The sequence below is a fragment of the Megalops cyprinoides genome, chromosome 6, assembly GCF_013368585.1.
Source record: "Megalops cyprinoides isolate fMegCyp1 chromosome 6, fMegCyp1.pri, whole genome shotgun sequence".
Lineage (NCBI taxonomy): Eukaryota > Metazoa > Chordata > Actinopteri > Elopiformes > Megalopidae > Megalops > Megalops cyprinoides.
Window position 1 is genome coordinate 17,533,300 of NC_050588.1, and position 19,542 is coordinate 17,552,841.

The 19,542-nt window shown below is 39.7% G+C and overlaps 1 protein-coding gene across 1 annotated transcript; it reads right to left on the minus strand.

The window, feature by feature from the left end:
- Window positions 1-10,733: 10,733 nt before the first annotated feature.
- Window positions 10,734-18,014, minus strand: LOC118778998 (interferon-induced protein 44-like). Its single transcript, XM_036530808.1, has 7 exons — window positions 18,010-18,014; window positions 17,005-17,206; window positions 15,194-15,340; window positions 13,934-14,105; window positions 12,934-13,034; window positions 11,092-11,238; window positions 10,734-10,850 (listed from the first exon to the last, which is right to left on the minus strand). The coding sequence occupies exons 1-7, from the start codon at window positions 18,012-18,014 to the stop codon at window positions 10,734-10,736; spliced, it is 891 nt and encodes a 296-aa protein (XP_036386701.1).
- Between the last annotated feature and the right edge of the window lie 1,528 nt (window positions 18,015-19,542).

Here is a 19,542-nt window from a genome sequence, read left to right on the forward strand (position 1 = left end):
TATATTCGGGTTTAATTGCACAAATTGTGTTACATGCGTGTTGATTCTGATACCTAGCGATTAGTATGATTTGTGTGCTATATCTTTTAGTAAATGTAGTGGTGGCTTGCAGCCCAATTCTATGCTGGCTTAAGATAGAAAGTTAATGTTATGACAACACAATTATTACAATGTTAAGCACAAATTTATGCAAGGAGTAGACTAAGCTGTGCACTTCCAGGACTATGTATTGCAATGATCAAGATTATTGAATGCAAGAATGAAAAATAAAATTCCCAATTTCATCATTTTTTCTGAGAAGTAGTATCTGGAGTGCCATTAGAATTAGACACCGGAATGTTATCCAGGCACATCAGACATTCCTGCCAAGGGATGTCAGCCAGGACTCTCCTCGTCCACCTCTCACAGACTGCTGGGGCACTGCAAAATCTGAAGGGAACAAGGAACTGCCACACACCCCCACCTATGCAGAATGCAGTCTCTTTCATGAAAGGCCGTTCCATTTAAGACCTGGCCCAAAAATAAAATCCTTTTAAGAGTTAGCCAAAACAATTGGACTCCAGCCCTTGCTGCAAGGTCTGAGGGTGAAACAATAAGACACACTTGTCCAAAGGCTGAGATTTGCATCTTGCTGGTCTCCATGTCCTGTGATTCCCAAACCGTGAGACAGTGAGCATCACATTAGTATCAGAACATTTATACAGTTTTAATACTTTATGAATAGTGTCTCATAAAAGCCAGCTGAAAAGCTCCCAAGTCAAATAGTCCTCTTACTGTCACAATTACAATGAACTGCCCATCTGCACTTGTCATAAGAGCTGCAATACACAATAAAAATCAGAGGAAAACGCACATTTAGAACATTCTATTACAAACATACCTCCCTTTCGTTTCCAAATGACAGCGCTTTACCTGCTGGGTTTTGGTTGTTACTGCCCTCCAGTGGCCACACTGAAACATACACCAGTTTAGCTGTTACTGCCTTGTTGTGGCTGCAGTGAAACATGAAACTTGTTTCCTTGTGGTCAGAGTTGCTTTACATGGCATACATCTTGCCTTGTACTTCCATGGGTGTGTAGAGGTCGAGGTGAGACTAACCTAAAGTAGAAAAACGGGCTTCACAGGATGGGTGAAGTGGGAAGAAAAAAGAACAACCAAAAACATACAAAACATATTTTAATCCCAAAACTTATAGAATTGATGCATGTTACTGCTTCATTGTAAAAGTAGAGTGTTAAGTCTTTATATATGTTCACTGACTGACTATGTTATTTTGTTTGATTTTAGTATTAAGTAACATTCTTTGGTAATATTTACTAAATATGTTTCGTGTTGAATAAAGCATATTTAATTTGACACAGTGATGGAGAGAAACACTGTGAGGGAGACAGAGAGACAGAGAGCGTGTAAAAGCATTGTTTAGGAAGTGGGGGCCCAGGAAAGCTCAGCTTCCCCTGGCAGCTGAGGAACACTAGCCAGAGCTGTCACCAGCTCCTGGTAGACGTGGATGTTGTGCTAAAACACCTGCTTGTTCAGGATCTTGTTGTGGTTCATCGGGAAGAAGCCAATGGCAAGGAGGCCCATCAGTGTGACAGAAGATATACATCACTTCCTCTGGGGTCACACTTCCTGATTATGATGAGGAAGATTTTACTCAAAAATACGGGCTGCACATAAGCTGTTTAGCTGAACAGTACTGTCTGCTGTGGATGCTGTAAGGATCTCCTGTTCTGGGGTCTGGGGGCTACTGTAGTGTTGTGACATACTGAGAGAAGGGGCTGAAACAAACAGTTCTGTTACATCCTGATTGCTGTATTTCTGGAAAAGAGACGAATCTGGGATGAACTACATAGCTCCACACAGATTCAGAGAAATCCTCTGTATTGTGAATGAGTAAAAGCTGCTACAAACTACCACGCTTGGTCTTTTCACAGAATTTTACAGTTTTACCAACAATTGATGAACCCAAGGGTAGATAGATGTACGTTCCCCACAATTCCATAAAAGCCATGTGTGCGCACCATTTTGCCCCGCTGCTTCCTGGCAGTTGCACTCGCTACACAGGTGAGTGAGATCTTTAATTAAGTCATTTTCACCTTACAGTAGAGAATAATTAATATATGCAAAGACTAGTGGCTACTGTGTATTTTACATTGTGCACCCGATAAAATAATTCAGTTTAAAAGTTTAAACGGCAAAATACGCGGAAAAAAAAAAAACAGTGCCATACATTTTACATACATTTTTCTTTCGTCTTTTCCCTCTGCAGTACATGCATGATGTTACCTGACAGTATTTATGCAACGCAGATAAAAAAGACACTATATAAGTTTTTGTTTCGTGCATTATTCAATTGTACGCATAAACATTTGCACTGGTATGCTGACTGCATATTAGCAAGTGTCTTGCACTGGGTGACTGTTAACATGAATGTTGTAAAACTGTTGTGCCTGCTCTGTGGTCTACAATATATAATATGATCCCTCAGCTTTCACATGTGGATGGCACCCGCAGTAAACTAACTTGTTTTTAACATTGTAATAATTGTGTTGTCATAGCATTAACATTCTGTCTTAAACCAGCATAGATTTGGGCTGCATGCCACCACTACATTTACTAAAAGATATAGCATACAAATCATACTAATCCCTAGGTATCAGAATCACATGCATGTAACATGATCAGTGCAATTAAACTGAATTAACAAAAGACTGAATATAAATATGCAATTCATGTTTTAAATCATATCAAAGTGCTTTATCATATGCTTTTTCAGCCATATTGATCACATATTCATTTGCAAAGTTAACAGTGTGCTTCAGGGCTTTCAGCAACAGCTCATCAATTTCATTGTTCAGATAAATTTCTTCATGGTAGCTCTTCACAGGAAAGATGTAGTTCATTGGTGTTTCCAGTAGAGTACTACACTTCTCTGCCTGCAGAGGAACAAACAGAAGCAGTTTGTGATCCAGAGAAACTATGCTGATTATATCCACTTTTTAAAATGTAACTGCCACTGAAGGAGTGCTGGGTGGATTACAGTAAGTACAATTCTCCAGTTCATTCCCTATTTTCCATTCTAGTATCACAGCACAGAATGTAAGGAGATGCTGAAGGTAAAACAGGTGCATCTCTCCAACTGTATCTGAGTGACTTAATAATATACAACAATATAACAATATAAGCACCTGACAAGTCATGCTTGTGATTGTTATATCTGGTGCTGGAACTCTGGCCAATGAAAGCCACTACCCCACTGTGGGTAGATAAGCGCTGTCGGCTGATGACATGGGATATAACCATGGCTGTAGGGCTCAGCCTGCGTCTGGAATGAGTGCCTCAACTGAATGAATTACTTAGCTGAGTCAATTTTTGTGCCTTTTCTCAGTGTCTCAAAATTGTTTTTTTGTGTTGCATGATAATGTAGATAAAAGCCCTATTCACCTTTCAGCTTGCTGTCAGTAGGTAGCAACTAGCGGAAAATGTACAAATATCTATATTCAGGAATTATTGAAGAGTTATTTATTACAGAAACGGTGGTAACAGTGAAAGGGTCTACTTCAAATTGAGTGTCAGAAAAACAATCAAGCTGCACAATGTAACTGAGGCTAGGGGTTTCACTAAGGGAAGTCACTTTCAGATCATTGATGCTAGATCCTGGGAAAGGGAGTGAGGCAGTCAATTAAGATGCAGAACCCGAAACTGACAAGATTTGTTTTAAATTTCCAAGTACATGTATGAGGTTTCTTTCATTGTCTGTTACATAATACTTAATAAAAAGAGCGATATCCTCAGTATACGTGTAATGTGTGTACTTACTTTTGTTCATATCAAAATATGTAAAATGCAGAATACTCACAGCCATATTTAACATAGTGGCAAATAGTTTGCACCTATCAGGTGCGAGCATCAGACCAGTGTGTAGCCATCTTTTTTCATATATCTCTTCAGTTTACCTGCTGTTTTATGTATTGGCTTTCATACACCTTTTTCAAGTCCTTATTCACCAGCTCACATGCCTCATCCACCCTGGTGAGTAGGACCACCTGAGGTATCCCTGTAAGAGAGGTGGAAAACTTTTTAAATTTGCAATGCTCAATGATTTTTTTATGTGATTTTCTCCCCAATTTTGGAATGTCCAACTGTATCGTATATATATGCCTTGCAGCTGCGACATCAACCATCAGTCAGGGGGGTGAGACTAACTTACTCTCATCCAAGTGTTTTGCTGTCTTACAATGTTACCCAGAAGGAACAGTAGATGTCACTATTTAGCTACAAGACAAGCCCCAGCCTAACCGACTCTCCCCTGTATTGCCAGCTGAACAAGCCAGTGTGTTCCACTGCTATGGGCTCGCAGACAACATGGCCATGGCCATAGTGCTCAACCTCTTACGGGTTTTATATAAGGAATTCATCTCTCTTGGTCATGTGATATGTAAATGTGTTCTGCTTTTTGGACATAGGTAGTTTATTCCAACCACTGCCAAGTCAACAGCTCTGCATGTATAGGAATATTTAAAGGTTTTATAAAGATTTTCCCACATCAACCCAAGACTTGCCCAAGTTGTTGGCTTCCAGCTGAGTCTCTCTCAGTTTGCTGATCATTTCTTGTGGCATGAGGGACAGTTTGTCTGCTGCCAGTACTGTGACCAGACAGTGAACCTTGTCCCCCAGGCAGGGATTGTTATTGTAATACGGATCATCTTCTGACAAAGGAGACTCATGGTTGAACTATAATAGAAGGAAAAAAAAGGAAGTTACACATGAAGGAGAATGCATCAGGAGTTGGCGGTACAGTCCAAATGTGGCAGACAGAGCAACAGCAACAATCCCTCATACAGCTTTCATTCAAGGGAAATGTAATCTGTTGGGAATGCTTGATCATGCATGATATTACTTGACACATATCCATAAACATGAAATTTCAATTTTTGTCATGGATATGTCGCTTCATAGAACTGATTTTTAATGCTTGCCCCCTTACTGGCCTACCTTTGGAGTCACCATTGTACAATAAGCTTGCCTCACTACAACATCCTGTCCAGTAGCTCAGCAGCTCCAAACCACAACAGTTGCAACTGTCCAATATATTCACATGCAGCAACCTGACCCATTTTCACACTACAAGTGCTACAGTGTATCACAGGAAAGAGAAAAGCGAATGGAGGGTAGGCATATCACTGAGGCCCCTGAGGAGTCAATGGAGGGTGCTAATGACCGGAGTGATGGGACACCGGCCAATACAACCCACCCACCAAGGCCAGTTATGTTCTCTTGCTGTAGTCTCCTGGGCTTTGTTGGCAAATGAAATAGCCTAGACAAACCTGCAATGTCTTGAACTACAGGACTCAGTGTGAGTGTTGAATATATAGCATGTTGTCTGATTTTTAAAAGAACTTTATATGCGAGGTGCTTTTTATTGGGGCCAGCAATCCAACAGACTCCTTTTTTGCAGCAGTCATGTGACCAAGGCTATACTTTTGCACCCTGACACAATGATAAGTTGAGCAGTTGACACTACATGACTATTCCAGTCTTAGCTGGAGCCTTCTTGGGAAAGAAAGTGAAAGAAATGGCTCCTTTAAAACTCCTCCCTGCCCTGCTCTCGCTGTCTATAACTCTTCTCAGTAAAATGTAAAAATTAACTGTCCTGTCTGCGCTGTGTTCATCCTGAAAAAAAAATCAAGGGGAGAATCTGCCTTAATAGCTATGGAGACTGAAGGTGTTTTGTGAGATATGCACAATTTCTCTAACCTAACCTTTTTTTTTTAGAAACAATTATGCAGTTCTTCATCATAATTTCTACCTGGTAGCCATGTTTTACATGGCCTTTCAGGAGGAGAACGATGTCACGTTGATCCACTCCTCCACTTTCTTCCAGGCCCATGATGTTAATGAAGGCAAAGGCATAATTGGACCCAGGACTGCTTCTGTCCTCTATGTAGTGGGTTTTGTACTAAAAACACAATAACACCAGAGACAGTCAGTTTCATCAGTCCAAAACTGTATCTCATACAGCAGCTGTGGGTTAAACAATTTACTCACACAATAGGTAAACACCTACTTTTTTCAGAATATGCAAAATTTGAAAAATACTGAGTACTTAAAATTTGTTCTGAGTAGTGGCGACCTGTGCTATAGGTTGATTAAACATTTTTGTTTTCAAATATTTATGTGCGGCAGCACTACCTACACCAACTACCTGTTGGTGACTTCATGTGCGCTGCATCAACACCCAGGCTCTAACATTTAAGTCACATTTTACACATTACAGATACAACTTAGTTAAGTAGTGTGTTTGTCACAAACTTCATTGTCAGACAACTAAATAACATCAAATACATTACATTACATGCATTTAGTAGACGCTCTTATCCCAAGTGTCTTTATTTATAATAGAACATATGTATCAATTCAATTTAAACAAGCAACAGTGTCAGACCAGGCTAACAACACTCCCAGACCAGTGAGTGTGAGCATAAGACTATTCGAGCCCTACCACAAGTTAACTTGTACAATCTAACAGAAGCCAAGGATACTACGATACAACGGTCCCTAGAAGTCAAAATACATCACAATACTACATCTAAAATTAACAACAAATACTAGAAGCAGCAGTTGCTAGGGGGTGGGGATAGAAGTGGAACTGAGAGAAGTGTGCATACATTGGGATGTGTCCAGAAAATCAGAAATGGAGAAAATCAGTAAAACATTGACATTACATTACAGTCTTGGCATTTAGCAGAAGCTCTTATCCAGAGTGGCTTACTTACATGAATTGCAGGTTTTTATAATGTTACCCATTTATACAGGTGCATATTTACTGAGGCAATTCTGGATTAAGAACCTTGCCCAAGCATACATTTACATTTACATTTATTTATTTAGCAGACACTTTTATCCAAAGCAACTTACAAAAGTGCACACAGTCAGTCAGTATAGCGACACTACGGGGACAGGATGTGTACAGTTCCACAATGAGACAGTTCTCAGCTGAGAGCAAGGTCTGTTTGAGGACACAGTACTATCAGATTTGTACAACTACAGTGTATGGGGCAACTAATACAATACACCTTCAAACAGCAAACTTCAACAACTTACAGCAGCAGTGCCCCTGTGGGGATTCAAACTGGCAACCTTTTGGTTACAAGTCCTGCTCCTTAACCAGTATGCTACACTGCCACCTGACATAGCAACGCAATTGATTATTATTTTTTTTTTTGGCAGAACAACATTTATCCATGCACACAGAGCCTAATTATTAATATATTACTAATAATTATTAACAAGAGTACATCATATTGTTCACATGGTAATAAAAAACAAGTGATACCTCATGCTTGTGTCCCTCAGTGGAATCAACCAGAGCTCCAGTTGTTATATGTCCTCGAAAGATGTTATTGATGGAGTTGATTAAACTGGACTTCCCAGCACCAACTGCTCCATTCAGCAGGATTCTCACTCTTTCCACCTTTGGGTTTCCAGGCTTGAATTCCTTCAGTTCCTTCAAGTTCTTGTCTCTGTCACTGTTAGAGTCACCCAGTGAAATGGTTAAAATATGATTCTTGCATTGTTGGGTAAATACTGTTGCTACGGGCCTGCAGACTGAGCCATGAGATGAGTGGTGTTCTCCTGACTGAGTTCAAGTAGAGTGTAGAACTGCTTTATTTCTGAAGTGCTGTTTCATTTGTTTCATATTCTTTTCACCAAATATTCAGTAGATATGGCATTACCAGTTTCGCAGCCATAGGTCATATTTTTAACCTTCACACTTCATGGCAAAAGGATGGGCTAGAATGACAAGGATAATTCTCTATATATTTTGATATGTACCTGTGTGTTTTGCATGTGCTTAATAGTTGTGTTGATGTGTTGTCCCATTTTGTGCTTACCTCCAAGACATGGGCCCCCATGGATCTTCCAATCCTGTAAGCCAAATAGAACACTTTATTATTTATTTTGTAGAAGATTCATACTAAGTAATCACATGACATTTAAATAGCTGACATTTAAAATTTGAAAGTGAACATTTAGGTGGAATTAATGTTTTATTATCTGTGCAGCTAATTGCCTAACCTATTGAATCTACATTAGTAAGTTGCTCTGGATAAGAGCGTTCGCCAAATGACTCAACATGAATGTATATAAAAAATTATTTTGTATTTACTCAATATTCCTCTCTTAAATTTATGAAACTTCAGAGTGCTCCAGAGGGGCTTGCTCAGCTTAAGTGCTTCTCTGCAGTGCCAGCTAAATCCTGTGACCAGGGGTTTCTGTCCAATGTCAAATGCTGCTGTTGGTGTCACAAATATTTGCCTCACACCTACAGTTATGCAGGAGTGCTGAAACAGGAGGAAATGCTGTCCTCTGATACACTCACATGCTGCCAATGCCAGTTTTTCCCACACTACAAATCCCACAATGCCTAAAAATACAGCAAATACCATTTTGGGCATAGGTGTATTGCTCACCGACATAATCTTATCATTTCACAGGAGCTTGATGAGGCAGTAGAGGGTACTGATTTGCAGAGCAAATGTAACCCACCTATCATGAGGGAATCTGGAAGTGAATGGAAACCAATAATCTTCCATGTGACATCAATACAAATAATCATCAACAGTTTTAGACTTTGCTATATCTTGGACTCTAGGCCTCAGTCTACACACAGAATGACCAGGAGTCCCCAGTTCAAACAGTAATTATGATTTGGGAATAGAGGCTGGTTTTCTATTATTTTTTTCTCATTCCAGTCACATCTGGGATGTTTAATAAGGCAGACATGTGACCCATGAAATCTGATGCTACTGATTGTAAAGTTCTAAATATGCGCAATCACTATTTTGGGCAGGTAACAATTAAATAACAATGCATGAAATAGGAAATAGAAAATGGGTGTAATCACGGGCCAAAGTCTACACGTATATAGGCATTGTGCTGTGGAAAAGGCAGGGAGGATGCTAGGAAATATACCATAAAAGGTATTGATTGAAAGCAAAGGGATGTTGTTTTAATGTTATATAAATCATTTGTCAGGCTACATTTAGAGAACTGTCGTATCCTGTACACAACACTGTAGACAAACATAGAACATCTTGCTAAAGTACAGAAAAAGGCAAAAAACTGGTTTCAGGTATAAAACAAATCAGTTATGAGGAAGGACCTAAGGCACTTTATGTTAAGGGTGTTTAAGGGTGTCCTACCATGAATTGTCGTGGAAGTAAAGACTGATGGCTCTGGTATTGGTAGCTGTGGTCCTGATGGCCCCAATATTGGTGGCTGTTGTTCTGTTGGCTCTGATATTGGTGGGTGTGATCCTGATGGCTCTGATATTGGTGGCCAAGGCCATGGCCATGACATTGGTATCTGTGATCCTGATGGCCCTGGAATTGGTGGCCAAGGCCATGGCCATGATCTTTGTGGATGTGATCCTGACTGCCCTGGTATTGATGGCTGTGGTCCTGACTGCCCTGGTATTGATGGCTGTGGTCCTGACTGCCCTGGTATTGATGGCCATTGCCATGGCCAAGATATTGCTTGCCATGGTTCCGGTGTTATTGACCATTGTCCTGGTACTGGTGGGTGTGGTCCTGATGACCTTGATATTGGGAGGTGTGGTCCTGGTGACCCTGGCATTGGTAGCTGTGGTCCTGATGGCCCTGATATTGGTACCTGTGGTCCTGACAGCCCTAATGTTGGTAGCTGTGGTTCTGACAGCTCTGGTATTGGTAGCTGTGGTCCTGATGGCTCTGATATTGGTAGCTGTGGTCCTGATGGCTCTGATATTGGTGGCCAAGGCCATGGCCATGATATTGGTATCTGTGATCCTGATGGCCCTGGAATTGGTGGCCAAGGCCATGGCCATGATCTTTGTGGATGTGGTCCTGACTGCCCTGGTATTGATGGTTGTGGTCCTGATGGCTCTTGTATTGATGGCCATGGCCATGGCCAAGATATTGCTTTCCATGCTTCCGGTGTTATTGACCATTGTCCTGGTACTGGTGGGTGTGGTCCTGATGGCCTTGATATTGGGAGCTGTGGTCCTGGTGACCCTGGCATTGGTAGCTGTGGTCCTGATGGCCCTGATATTGGTAGCTGTGATCCTGATGGCCCTGGTATTGGTACCTGTGGTCCTGATGGCTCTGATATTGGTGGGTGTGGCCCTGATGGCCCTGGTATTGGTAGCCGTGGTCCTGATGGCCCTGATATTGGTGGGTGTGGTCCTGACAGCCCTAATGTTGGTAGCTGTGGTTCTGACAGCTCTGGTATTGGTAGCCGTGGTCCTGATGGCCCTGATATTGGTAGCTGTGGTTCTGACAACCCTGGTATTGGTAGCTGTGGTCCTGATGGCTCTGATATTGGTGGCTGTGGTCCTGATGGCCCTGGTATTGGTAGCCGTGGTCCTGATGGCCCTGATATTGGTGGGTGTGGTCCTGACAGCCCTGGTATTGGTAGCTGTGGTCCTGATGGCCCTGGTATTGGTAGCTGTGGTCCCGATGGCTGTAGTAATGGTGGTTGTGGCCCTGATGGTTGTGTTAAACTTGCATCGCCCATTTCTGTATTGATAAAAAAGAAATGATTGTATTCAAGAAAATGGATTTTACTCAATGTTTATTTTCACAGGAAACTTAATAACTCTTGACTAGAAGAGGATGTAACAGAAAACATCATACAACACACAAGCAAAGAAAGGACTTGGGTGTCTGTTCTCCACAATACTTGTACATTCTCTAGAGAGCTTTTATGTCTGTGACACTTGCCAGAAACAGGTTAAAGTGAAGTTTGGACTGGCTCTTGTAGGTATGCTGTTTGGGCTGGCTCCTAAAGGGAAGCTGTCTGAACTGGGTCTTAAAGGGTAGCCATAGTTATCGCAGCACGGACTAAAGAACTGACACACATTCAGATGTGGTCACTTGTGTTTTGTAACTAGTCTTTCATGCAACTTTATCAGATGTGCCTGTATTCTTTCTTTATAAGTCACTATTGATTGCTAATTGACACAATCTCAAAGAAAGTTGTGTCGACTACCTCTGAAAGGGAAAGCTGGCTTTTAAAGGGACACCTACCCCTAACGTAACAAGCTGTTACATAGTCATTTGCAAAGTTGATAATGTGTTTCAGGGCTTTCAGCAACAGCTCATCAAGGTCATTGATCAGTTCAGGCTCATTGTGGTAGTTCTTCACAGGAAGGATGCAGTTCATTGGTGTACCCAATAGAGCACTGCACTTCTCTATCTGCAAAGAAACAGAGAAAAACAGTGTGAGTGATCCAGAGAAACTGCACTGGTCAAATGCACTTGAACTATTGTTAATAACTGTAGTTCATTTGCAAATGTGAATATAAACTGAAAAATGACCCAAACTATTCTTTTACTTCCTCTTCCCTTTCTCATTCACATGCAATCCTACAGTAACCACAGGCATGCACACACACACACACACACACACACACACACACACACACACACACACACACACACACACACACACACACACACACATAGGGTGCTGACTGTGGAGCAGTGAAGGACTCCTGGTTAAAACATAATATCCCCAGTAGAATGAGGCCAACAACTCCTGGTCACTGTCCACCGGTGACATGGCTAGTGTTGAACCCATATGGAACCCACTTGGAACTAGCACCTTCATAGACTGAGCCACTTGAAGCCACTGCAGGGCAGCAACCAGTGTAAAATGAATAGCTGTGTTTTTTCCAGCCTTTATTTACTAGCTATATAGTACCAATACCAATGAGAGTAAACAGAAATTCTGTGGTGCCAGATCGTGGAAGAGTAAGAAAGACAGTCTATTAAGATGTGGGCTGGCAGTGTAGTGTAGAGGGTAAGGAGCAGGGTTCGTAAAAGGTTTCTGGTTCAGTCCCCACTGGGGCACTGATGGTGTACCCTTGGGCAAGATACATAATCCCCAATTGCCACAGTAAATATCCAGCTGTATAAATGGATAACATGTCAAAAAATGTAATCTATGTACATCGCACCGGATAAAAGCATCTACTAAATGACAGTAATGCAATGTAATGGAAAGCTAAAGCTTACAAGAGTCATTCGAAATTTCACAATGCATATATGAGGTTTCTTTCAGTGTCTTTTTCACATTACTTCATTATGCAATCCAAAAACAGAAAAATTAGGTGAGAACTTGGAAAAAGTAATATTTTTCTGTACCTAAAGTTCTGTGTGTTCGGAATTCATTGTTCAATATTTCAGTTTTAAAACTATGAAATTACATGATGACGTCCCTGACGTCCATATTGCTATGGAGACATTTGGGAATATGACATCTAATTGAATTGATCAGATATATGTATCAAAAGGACTTGTCACCAACTACAGTAGTTAGCTAGACATATTAACTTGTTCATTTAGCTCTCACTTTGCCAGTTGCTCTGCTCTAAGACAGATTTGAACCTGTTTGGGTGTTCTAGTAAGATTTTTGTAAGAATTATTTTGACACAAGACTATGTTTAAGCATATGAAAGCTAGCTATAGTATATACACCAGCTGTTCACATTGGGTTCATTACTTTTCTTGCTATGGGTGCTGATGTACAGGTAGGTATCTCAAGCATACTCACTTCTTCATTTATTTGCTTCTATACAAGTAGATAAATCCAATTTCCCTGCTCCCTTTTTCCCCATGGCCAACTGTATACTAGGCTCTTCTTACTGCAACAAGCTCTGCACTCTTGCAAGGGCACACTCATAGGCAGCCATTGGCTATTTTTCACAATACAGGTCACACAGGAAACTATGGTGAGGTAGGCACCCATGAGAGGACATCCAGTATTCTGCTGATGTGATGTGACCAACTCACAGGTGTTGGATGAGTTGCAGGGGGGCTGGTAGCAGTGAGAAAAGGGATTCCTGACCAATATACCAGGGATGTAAACAGGTAGATATTTCCTGCTTACCTGCTGTTTTATGTATTTGCTTGTGTACACATTTCGCACATCCTTCTTCACCAGCTCACAAGCCTCATCCACCCTAGTCAATAGGACCACCTGAGGAATCCCTGTAAGAAAGGTGAAAATCATTTTTCACATGTAGATGCTATGAAAGTATTCACATTATGCAGATGGGCATTAGTTGTTTGTCATCACTACACATGGTAGTAACACAAAAGCAGCTCTCTGAGCTTGAACAGTGTATTACCTAAAAATCTTGTATGGGTGTATTGTTATGTTATCATGCTTCCAGCCCCTAAATTACTCATCTTTTTGGAGGGATTATGTTTCCTTTAGTAGTGTTGCTGGTATGGCAAATTGCTGTGGTGATTAATTAGCTAAATGTGGAAGCCCTGTGTCTGGATTTGGAACTACAGAGATAGGACAGTAACTAATTCCACTTTCCACTTTTAGCAATGCTAGCAAGCTAGCAGTGGCTACAGTACAGTAGCTAGCCTAGGAAGATGGTTTGGCTATCATGAGACTCTAAAATTAAAAATGACATTTTATTTATCTGACACTGGACAAAGAATATTTAGTTAGCTATCTAGGTTTACCTACATTTAATGCATGGTCATCAAGATTGACTAATCAGTTAGCTTGATTTGTCATCTATCTTTCTTGAATAATCTTAGCAGCATAACTTACTGTATGCACTTTTGTAAGTCACTTTGGATAAAAGCGTCTGCTAAATAAATAAATGTAAATGTAAATGTAAACTTATAGCCAGTTAGTTATCCCCATTTTCCTGTTTTACGCATTAACAATCAGCTTGATGGCACATTGAAATTACATCCAGCTCTGAAATTGTTTGCACTGAACTCTCAAAGTAAAACCTTAGTAAAACCTTATATTATTACAACTCTCTTGGTTATGTGGAATGCGAACCCATGGAGTCCAATCAGTTATGTGTTAAAGCAACTTTAAAAGAATTACAAAGATCTTCCCACATCAACCCAAGACTTGCCCATGTTGCTAGCTTCAAGCCGGATATCTCTTAGTTTTCTGATCAGTTCCTTTGGCATAAAGGACAGCGTATCTGTTGCCAACACTGTGACCAGACAGTGAACCTGGTCTTCCAGGCTGGGGATGTTATTGTAGTATGGATCATCTTCTGACAAAGGGGACTCACTGTTGAACTGGCAAGGAGGGAAAGAAAGAAAGTTAAGTAGTCCGTTGCTGCTAAAATGTCATCCATCTGTGCTACCTGGAACAATCCTCCCTATTGTTCAGCTGCATTCAAAACCTAAGATCCTGACGTGCTAATCTAGAATTCATCAGCATGACTCTACACTTTATTATTTGATTTTACCATCTCTCTGTCTTAATGCTTACCTGTCTGTGAAGCACTTTGGATTGAATTTTATTGTATGAAATATGCTATATGAATAAAGCTAGTTATATTATTATTACAGATTACATGCATACATGGGCCACATTACAAATTCCACATGGCACCACAGAAGAGAATATAGTAATTGGAGGATAAGTGTAACCCCACTCACATCTCATAGGCACCTGCTGAGTCACTAGAAGGTGCTAATCAGTGGTGTGACTAGTGGAATCTGATCAATGTAACCTACCACACCATGTTCAGGTAGGTGGTTTATATGTCATGCCGTTGATTAGTCTAACAGCCTCCATCTTTATAGTGGTTATATGACAGGCTGTATTTTTGCACCAAAGTAAAAAAAATTATCTCTATGAGCAGCTGACTCTATATGACTATCCCAGTCTTAGAAGGAGGGAAGGAGGCTTCTTTAGGGAATGAAATGAAAGGCTACAGCAATTACCAATCAATAATTTATTTTAAAATTTTGAAACTGTTCCTTGCTCTGCTTTCACTCTCTCTCTCTGTGCTGTGTTAATACTGCAGCATCAAATCATGGGGAGAGCTTCTGATCTCCCAAAAACCCATGTGATCAGGCATATGAAACATGCATATATGAAATTTTGTTATACACAAGTATGAAATATGCTTCCTATATGTTTGTGCATACATCTTTCATATACATATGCATTAGTATGTGTAAGACATTTTTATAAAGGTGTGTGTGTGAGGCAGTTCATAGATATAATTGAAAATTATTTTGGGAAGGGAAATTCCGTATAGACAAACTGAAAGTTTATCACTGCACTGTGATAAGATTATTGCCCTGCAGTATTTTCAAGCTAAAGTTTGAATTATACACTATGGTGCTTCATAATTTTATATCACAGTTTGTACCTTGTAGCCATCTTTTACATGGCCTTTCAGGACAAGAAGGATGTCTTGTTTGTTCACTCCTCCACTTTCCTCCAAACCCACGGTATCATTGAAGGCAAAGGCATACTTGGACCCAGCACTTCGATCCTCTATGAAGTAGGTTTTGTGCTAAAAACAGGACAACACCAACAAGACACTGGCTTCATAAACCCACAATTGTATCTCATACAGCAGCTGTGGTTTAGGCATGGATTAGGCATAGCAGAACAGTGCCTGGATCTCATATATAAGATGTAGGTAATCAATTTAAATTCTAACACTTCATGTATTACATGTTTACATGAAAACCTTGGTTAGTTAAGTTTATGTGTTCTGTAAATTATTTTTGCTGTCAGAAAGTTCATTTCCAAAGACATAAATGATATAATATATATTACGGGACTTCAGAAAACAGGAGAAATTAGAAAAAAACATCACAAACATATAAAATAAACTATCAAAGAAATGACATCAAATAAATCTCAAACATAAAATGTACATTCATTCATTCATACAAGTATGTGAACATCCATTAACTAAAATGCAGTAACACTCACATTCAACAAAACTAGAGCAGTAATCTCAAGATAATTTGGTCCAGGAATACAAACTTGAGTTTTTGTGTCTGAACGAGACATAGTGTGAACAAATTGTGTGATGTTTCTTAATAAGGCCTCTCATCCCAAGTTCTCCTTTCTACAAAGAAACTGCTAAGCAGACAGAGAAGGCGGAACAGGAACTTTCATACAACTCACAGCTGTAAATCGACTCATTTAGGGCACTTCAATTGAATTAGTTGAAATGCAAGTCAGTGTCCTGCTAATCTAGTTACCATTTATTGACCACCTCAACCCTATTCAGTGTTTTTAATTAACTTTATCTCTCTATAATTTCAGCATCCTCTGAGGGGGTTCTGTTATACTGCATTTTTAATTTGCATGTGGAGCCGTGATACTTAGCTATTTTGAATGAGCAGAGACACAATAGAGTTACAGAAAACTTTGTTTGCTGTCCAGTATCCTTGTGTAAGTGTACAAACAGAAAAATTACACCCTCTGTTCAAGTCCCAATGAAGGAACTAGTCGATCGCCAGCTGTCTTGTTTTATTTCCCATTGCCGTCACTACTGACGGAGCCGCGGTATTTAAAAATGGTCTAATGCAATGAGGTGTGCTGAAATAGCACACCTCATTGTAATCCGCAATGTAAGTTTCCCATTGAATCTGTCTTGCATCTCCATACAGCCTATAATAGGCTATATAAGGGCCCACTACAGGTCCTCGCGCTTTAAGGTTTTGTGCCCTATGACAGTACTTATTCCCCTTGTGGCAATGTTTCCCACTGTGGTTTCAAGGATGGTAATAATGATTCAGTATTTGTGCCATTAATGCCAGTGAATATACCTCTTTTAAGGTGCACTGGATAAGAGTATCTGCCAGATTGAAAAGGCTTATGGTCTCACACAGATGTACTTCATAACATGTCAGTTTTGTTAGGTGAGGCTGGGTCTGTTTTGGTGCAACTTCACTAACAAGTAGTTAATAAGGATGAAAATCTGTTGGATCCTAATACAGATATGCTACTATGGATAGGTTTTTCCATGTGGACTTTAAAATGAAGTGATTATTATTTTATTCAATAATTTGGCAGATGTTTTTACCCAGAGTGACATTTATACATGCACATAGAGCCTAATAATGATCTATAAGAGCACCATTCCTTTGTTATACATTACCCACATGATGATAAAACACACAATACCTCGAACTTATTTTGTATTACATAATAACTCACTGTCTTGGTGAAACTGTCACCTCCAATGTCAGAATCAGCCAGTGCTACATTTGTTATTTCTCCTTGAAAGATGCTGTTGATAGACTTTATTAAACTGGACTTCCCAGCACCAACTGGTCCATGCAGCAGGATTCTCACTCTTTCCACCTTTGGGTTTCCAGGCTTGAATTCCTTCAGTTCCTTCAAGTTCTTGTCTCTGTCACTGTTAGAGTCACCCAGTGAAATCCAGAACAGCACTACAGAACACTCAACTAAGCAAAGCAGAGCAAGGCTTACTGGGCACAATATACATAATAGCAATGTGATAAAACGTGCACCACAATAGAAACCGAAAACTATATGCATTTTAGGTAAAAGAGTGTAAGTGAAGCCATGCCACCTTGTAATACATTTTCACCAGAACATAGAGGATAAATAGGAATAGGTTTTTTTTTTTTTAATCAACTGCATAATGATTAGATGAATTTCTTGTAACCAAGTCTTCCCATCACTTAAAATATGATTCTTGCACTGTTGTGTAAATACTCAGGTGGGCACAAGTCAGAAAAAGGGGCATGAATAACAGCACACACGTACTGTATGTAATGCATTGTCACATAAATTGTCCTCTTCTAATGGAAGAAGTGATGAGGGCTGGCACCCCTGTTTGAATGTTTTCCTATGGGTAAACATGTTGGTGACTATTATTTGCAACCTTCATTTTAATCTGCTAAGACTATTTTAGGAAACCACTTCATGGTATTTAATGGAACTACAGCACTGCAGGAAGAGTCTGGGACAAACCTAATTGACCCACCTCAGACTCCTTGCAAATTTGAATGTTTTTGTTGATGTTTTGTCTCATTTCATGCTTACCTCCAACACATATGCCTCCATGGATGTTTCAGATCTATAAGACACATATTTAATTTATTTGAATATTGGATGAGAAATGACATAAGAAGTAATCACTTCTGGGATTTAGGGTGGAAGCTATGAAATTTGCCAAATTCCAGACTGGCATACCCCATACCTATAGAGCACTGATACTTATATTAACCTTGCTCGTTTGGACTGGGATGCAGTTGTAACATATTAAAGGTGAGATCTTTCTTAAACACAACTACTGTGAATGAGTTTGCCACTAATTGTCTCGATTTGCTAATGATCACCAAAATCTGATGAAAAACAGATTATCATCTACCCCCCAGACTACGGTTTTCAAAGGCCCAAGCAATGTGGCTGGGATGATGTTTTAGCTGTAATTGATTCAATTAATTCAAATAATTTCTGCTGTAGTCCTTTTTGATGACTTGTCAATATTTGAGTTTAATTTTCTGTGTATAAACATTCTCTTGTTTTCTCGTTTATGGCCAACCAAACCCAGATGAGTTTTCAGACTTCCTGTCCCTGACAGAGCTGAAACATGATAGGGTACTAATTCTTGAAAATATCACTATGCTGATATTCCCAATAACTCACTTGCAGAGGAGTTTCTAAATATTACTCAGACCTTAAGCTTAATGCAATGCGTTGGAAAGACCACCTAACATTTTGGCCATGCATTTAATCTTGCTCTAATTCATGGCCTAAAGTTAAACAGTCTGGTAAAAAAAGATTTGCTGTTTTTGCTCTGTTTAATTTGCTCTTTACTCTGTTTACTGTAGCATTGTGTTTGATTGCCTTTTACCTATCCCTGTTAAAATCCAGGCTTACTCTGTATTCTCTCATATTAGTAACTCCTGGCACTGTAGTTTCTTGCTAATTCCAGGTTTGGAAAAACACTGCATTACAGGGCCTACTTGGAATACTCTGATTACAATATTACTGTATAGGCATATATTAGTATAGAATATTAGCAGTGGTCATATTTTCATCCATGTAAACAGCCAATTAGATCAATCATATTGTAAATCCCTCATCTAGAGGGATTCTTGAATCCTCTCCTGACAAATGCTTGTCATTTTATTAAAAAGATTGATAACATAAACATTCAGATTTCACCATTTGTATATATTCTAAATGACTGCCAGAACAGTGATTTATTCAGATCTTTTTGGTCCATATCAGCAAGGGGCCTTATGTATATAGTGCTGGATATGAAATCTAAAACGAATCTTAAACTAATGCTATATTCACTACACTCCTAAAAGAGGTAAAGGATGTCTAGGAACTTTATGTAGTCATTCTCTCAATTATTGATAGATCTCTGGTTACTGGGTGAGTTCTTTCATTCTACCAATGAAAGTCCTTCTCCTTAAACCACATGACAAAGTACTGCCTTTCTGTAGCTCAACTACATTTTTATGAATGCAGACATAACTGAGTGTTCTATTTTAGTTCTGCTAGACCTCCGTGCTAATTCTGATACTGTTGATCATTTAATAGACCACCTTTGTAACTGGGAGGGCGGTACAGATATTCCATTACATATAATAAACTGAAAAAAAAGTTAATTTGTGAACTGCAACCTACTACTACATGTTGTACCAATGCTAATAAATCATTACATCTTCCTTTCATATGCTTGTTAAACAAAAACATGTAACAAACACATAC

Coding starts and splice junctions, on each gene's coding strand:
- LOC118778998 (XM_036530808.1), bottom strand. Junction 14,106..15,193: donor ATGTAAAAGATGGCTACAAG/GTACAAACTGTG, acceptor CCTCCTTGCCAG/TTCAACAGTGAGTCCCCTTT. Junction 11,239..12,933: donor GCAAATACATAAAACAGCAG/GTAAGCAGGAAA, acceptor GTTTCTTTGCAG/ATAGAGAAGTGCAGTGCTCT.